This window comes from Odontomachus brunneus, unplaced genomic scaffold (genome assembly GCF_010583005.1).
Source record: "Odontomachus brunneus isolate Ranch 3 - 2012 unplaced genomic scaffold, Obru_v1 Obru_scaffold_066, whole genome shotgun sequence".
NCBI lineage: Eukaryota > Metazoa > Arthropoda > Insecta > Hymenoptera > Formicidae > Odontomachus > Odontomachus brunneus.
Window position 1 is genome coordinate 377102 of NW_022639516.1, and position 6000 is coordinate 383101.

The 6000-nt window shown below is 42.0% G+C and overlaps 1 protein-coding gene across 4 annotated transcripts in view; it reads right to left on the minus strand.

The window, feature by feature from the left end:
- LOC116846599 (trissin receptor) overlaps positions 1-1142 on the minus strand; it is a 92404-nt gene extending 91262 nt beyond the window's left edge. For all 4 annotated transcript variants that reach the window (XR_004378528.1, XR_004378527.1, XR_004378529.1 and 1 more), the window contains exon 1: positions 599-1142. Coding sequence is in view for 1 of the 4 variants with exons in the window: in XM_032820658.1 (XP_032676549.1) it covers positions 599-717 (119 nt within the window). In the remaining 3 variants the exon portion in view is untranslated. The remainder of the gene's footprint in view (positions 1-598) is intronic.
- Between the last annotated feature and the right edge of the window lie 4858 nt (positions 1143-6000).

Below are 6000 nucleotides of genomic sequence, written 5' to 3' on the forward strand. Positions count from 1 at the left end.
GCATGAACACAGAAAATTTTAATTTTAAACCTTAATTTTAAACATACACACACATGAAAACAAGAATAAAAAATCTACGTTTTTAATTTCCCGCGCGTGCTTTAATTTTTAATTTATCGGACTCATATCAGCCTGATTTTTTGTTCTTTTTATTTTGGCCTTAAACTTGTAACCATTTAGAAGACTAACACGATAACAACTGATATCACGCCTTCTCGTTGCCAGTAATTTAAGGCCAATTTTTCAATAGTAGTTTAAACTTCAAACTCTGTTTAAATACGTCAAACATATTGCTGGAATAGAGCTTAAATTTCAATTTACGTTTAATCTGCTATTGAACATTGCACTGAGAGAAACACATTGATCTAACTAAAATTATAGTTATTTTTGCTCCCAATTATACTTTCTGGTTGTTCTAACACGAAATTGGTAACAGTGGCATACACATAAGATTGTTATCATTAGTTAGTTATAGTAGAATTAAAAAAAGAAATAGTTCCTTAATCACAATTTATAGTAATCATTTCTCTACGCGATTATAGTCGCGAATGTCGAACATTGGGCTCTCATTGTGGTCCATAATGAATTTTTTACTCACTTCGCGGTGTCCCGGCCGACAAAATCAACCTCCGTACGTGCCATTACGGCGTTTCGTCTCGCAGCTTCCCACGGCGATTCCCGCTGTTCGTTTGGGACCACGTACATCAGCACGCTCATGACAGGGGAGATTTCGAGAGATCGTGGATATACCGGCGGGGAGCCGACGACGACAGCTACCACCTCGTTCCACGCGTTTTGCACCACCGACACTCGCTAATTCGTCGCCGTCCGATGACGCTTCGCCAACAGCGAACGTGCCGGGGTGACAGCGTAGACCGAATCGCCTTAATGAATTTCTTCCGTCGACGAATAGCGCGGCGGCGAGGATGGTGTGAGCAACACGCCGCTCCGCAAGATTAAAATCTTCTCGTTTCTCTTCGACCGTCCTATTATCGCGTCTAGATCCGTCGAGTTCATTCACGAAGGCCGGCGCGTGTTTCATTAACGCGCGCGCGAGGCTGCAGCAGCGGCAGCAGCAGCGAGATTTAATTGTTCGCCGCACAAATGAACGCCCGCGCCAAGTCGTTATCACGAGTTGTTAAAGACGAGCCGTTACAGCGTAACGTGAGTCGCGATTGTGGCGCAGATTGCGACGTGAATCGCTTGACAATTCGTCGGCCGTGTCGCGGTTCCTCTCGCTCTTACTCGGCGGAAATCCGGGCAACACCTCGAGCTCTCGCCGGCTTTCCCGGCGGAGATAACGCGCGAGGGCGATTAACGTCGAGGTGTGTTACAAAATTACATCGCGCATCCGTTGCGCTACCGTTGCGGCGTCCTTCGAACGCGATTACTCTCTCGGCGAGCTCCCATCGGGAGTCTCCTCTGCGCACTTTGCGCCCGACGCGATTGATCTTGCGATCACTCGCGATTGATCGTGGCGACTGGTTTTTTTTTCTTTTCTTTTTTGCCGCAGTGCGAACGCCGAGAAGACAGAAACGAGCGATGCGTTCACTGCGGCGAGCCTTGCGCGAACATTGCTCTGTGAATCCAACGTAGATGCGGCACTCGACACATGAACACTTTAATTTTAAATCTTAATTTTAAACACGCACACACATGAAAACAAGAGTAAAAGATCTCAGTTTTTAATTTCCCGTGCGTGCTTGTTCCTTCATCCAAATGTTCTTCATGTAAATCTTTCAGCATTTTTTTAAGGACGAAACTGGCGTGAAAATTCATTCACACCGCGTACACGTGATGTATTGAAACTGTGAGTGATCTATAAGCAACAATAATTTGCTTGTGATATATCTAATACAGACGAAGTATAAAATATTTCAATTATGAATAGTTTTTATGATAAAGAGAGCAATCAATAACGTAACGTTCGCGATAGGACGTCCCCGGCAGATGTTGGGATATTTTCTCCCTGATCATCTCCTCGGCTCACTTCTCCTTCGAGAAGTTCCCCCCGTACGCCTATGGGATATTATTGACACCGAAATCAATGGCGATCGCACTTGCTCCTTATTTGCGACGATTCGTCCGGCGGCTCGGTGGCACGGTCGAATTGTCAAAAATGTCCCACTGTCAAAATGTCAGCGTTCGGCGGCGCGAAGAAGATTGATCGCGTTGTTCCAGCGACCGAAATCGTAGCCACCGAACAGCGATTCGTACACGTCCGGATACGTACGCGCGGCCGACGTGATGAAAGTCCCGTGATCTTCGCGAGACTTCGTTACGCGCTCCCAGCGGGATAGAAAACGATCTTATCAATCCGTCAACGACCCCATGTCGCGGGTGAAACGAAGAATATATATTCGCTTGTCAACTGGAACATTCCCGCGTGATTAGGTATGCGCCGAGAAGTCGGGTGTGCAAACTTTGCGAATGACCGAACGATCCCGGCAGGTCAATAAGTCAATAGAATCGGACAAATATCAAAACGTTGCTGTCTGTGGCTGAAAGTTTCGATCCGGCAGTCAAATTAACGAGCAGCGTTGAAATACCAAAGTACGTCGTATGTAATAGGCAGACGAGCCAATTTGATACACACACACACACACACACACACACACACACACACACACACACACACACACGCACGCACAAGTAATAATATAATTACGATATAAATTTATAATTGGCAAATAGAGCGTTTGAATCAATTACGAATTGGACTATCGAATCGCGAAATTAGTGTTCATCGATTCAAAATCATCATACTACTGGATCAAATAAAATTAAAGGCAAATCAGATATAGGATTTCACAGTTTTCGCGAATTATTGGACACACATAAAACAGAATATCGGATATCATTTCGAACGATGTGGCAAAGTTCATTACGCGTTCGTTACGTCGATGAACGTTCAGCGACCCGACAAGCTCATCAGTTCGATGTCGCGATGTGACAGGTGCTAATTTGTACTTCCGCGGCGAATTTCCTGAAGAAAATCGCGCAACGATTCGGGGAAGTTGCGAGTCGAGGATTTCAACGGGACCGTACGAATCGCGCGATCCACGAGTGCAAATTACACCGCCAATTTTGATAGATCCCAGGTCGTCGAATCTGCCGTCAATTTTGATTTAGATCCCAGGTAAAGGAACGCGATGCAACAACGACGATTCTCAAAGTTTCGTACTCGGATTCGTCATTCAAGGTCTCCGTGCGGCGACTGAATGAATGAACGGAGGACGAACGGCAAGGCAGGGTTGCAATTCCGGAAAGGGGTAATTCGCGCGTCCCGACGCCGATGCGCGCCGCGTTCGCACGCAGGGCAGCGTCGCGACGGTGAAAGAGAGCTTCGCTCGCAGTTTCGCTCGCGCGGCACTGAGGAACGCCGCCGGCTCATTCATCGTCGGCACCCCCGTGAACGCACACCCCAACAAACAGCGTCGCGCAGGCGTTGCACCCTCGCCGCGTTTGCCCTTTGGTCCCTGGCGGCGTCGCGTCGCCGCGAAGGAGAAGCAGAAGAGCAAGCGGAGGTGGTGGCAGAAAGAAATCGAGAGTTCTCTCGCGCAGAACTCGCTGCTTTCCACGGTTTGCTCTTCCACGGTTTGCTCACGAGTTGCTCGAAACAACGCGATGGCAAGCCATGGATGATCTATCGTGTGCCCGCAGGAAAAAGCGAGAGCACGAAACAATCGAAACGCAACAGCTAAATTTTCTGATATTTGATGTTCGGGCCGAACATTTCGCCTTGCGTAAACCGCGGAGGATCGTAATAAGGCCGGTAAAAATACACTGAGAAAAATTTCAGTCGGATAAGTCAATTAAGTAATATATCCGATTGTTAATTTTGCTATTCGATCGAAAGCGATAGATGCTTTTATCCGATACAATGCGGTTACCGATGGGAAGTTCGTCGCCCTTTGTATATCCGTTGTAAATTATTTTTATCGGACGTGGAACACGATTTCATCGGAAATGAAATAACGGTAAGATCGGATGTTGCATGTAATTGGATAAAAAGAAAACAATCGTGCAATATCCGATTGTATATTATCCGATGATAAACAATAACCGATGCGATCTATTAGCATAACACGTTCATTGGTCAAAACTGTCTTTGATAGCTCGAAGACTTCTTTTGTCTCTCTACATGTCAATCTTCATTGAAACTTATATCATTTGTGCAATATATCGGCTCACTATGAATGATGAGATACGTAATGTGTTACAAGAAATGAATATTGAAGAGAAGATTATTAAACTATTAATAAGTAAAAGTACTTAAAACTGAATTTAATATTATATAAAGCTCGTCTACGCTAGAAGTCGTAAAATTGTGAAGAGTACAGAGTCATATTCGTGATAAGATTATGTTCACCCGATAAAGTTATATTTGGGTCAGTCAAACAGTCGTAGTTACATAGATATTTATGGGTCGGATATCCGTTTGGATATGTCCGATTACTTTTTGTATTGGATATATAATTTGGTCGGATATATCGGTTTGTTTCTTTTACATTGGATACTCCGATTAGATATAATTTTCTCAGTATACGGAAAGAACAGTATGGTTGTTCCATACATAAATATGGTTATACTATCCAGATTCAATAGCAAAATTCGGGACGACTGATTGTACATGGTATATTTCTTTTTTTCATGTATCAATGTCTGGACTCTAATAATATTGGTATTTACTTTGGACATTTTAATTACTTTGATTTTTAAATACGGATCTTTAAACTTTTAACGTACAACATATATGTTCAATAAATGTATATGTATATTCTATATTAAAAGCTTAATTAAATATTCGCATTTGAAGAGTTAAGTATTATTTTAGTATGTAAGCATTAGTAGCTTTTGTCTGAAGAGAGAGAGAGAGGGAGAGAAAGAGAAAGATAGTGAAGCTTGGTCGAGAAACTATTGCAAAATTTCAAAACGAAAATCAATTTAATTACGACATACTTGATGTTCGATTATTTATTTAACTAATTTGCTGCGCTTCTATAAGTAATGTAAATGCATTCAAGTAATGCAATATCACCTATCGCGTCTTATTCAATGTCAGAAGTACACGTGGTTTTTCCTTTACCAGCTTATATATCATCTACAAAGTAGACAGCATTAAGGTCGGTGACATACATTAATATTGGTTGAAGGCAGACCGGACGTTTGTTGCACGTACACAGACATTATTTTTACAACTCTTATCATATCTACCAAGTGCCTGTAATTTGTACGTTTATCTATTCTCTTAGCGTTTGTTCAAGTGCGTTTTTAAAAACTTCTGCAGTCTAAAATTTTTTAAAATAGATAAATAGATAGTGAACTAAGAAACAATATGTACATGTATACATATATATATATATATATATATATATATGTAAGGATCATTTCGATATGCTATTCAAGTCACAGATATCAATGAGTGCTATCAGTCACGTTCGAGGCATATCTTGTCATTAAAAGCAATCAAAAATATATTCAATTATCCTGTGACGTTATCGCAAAAAATAATCCATAAATATAAATATAAGTAGGAAGATATTAAACGTTATCAACAGTACCATTGAGATACGAATTCATACAGATATACGAGATATATAGAGATACGAACATACAAATATGATGTAAAAATATCTCCAAGATTCGCGGCTTTTATCTTCCAAGACAAATTTGCATTTCTCCTGTTTCTTTATCCCGAAAAAAGAAAAAAAGAAAAAAAGAAAAAAAAATAACCAGCATATGTGCTTTTAATTGCAACCGCATCGTCTGCTGCATGTGTTAACTCGTGGTTCACCGAGTAAAGTTCAAGACTATAGCAAAATAGCGTACGGCGTCCCGTAAACGCATCACGTCTACTATCACGCTGGTAGCGTTACATAATGAATAATCAAAGTATAGTAATCTCGTGCTGTGCAGTGTCTGCCGCGAGTTTCACTTAATATAGCGAGTGTCCCCTCTCTTACGGCCAACGCGGTTGCGGCAAGGCGGAAGGAGAAA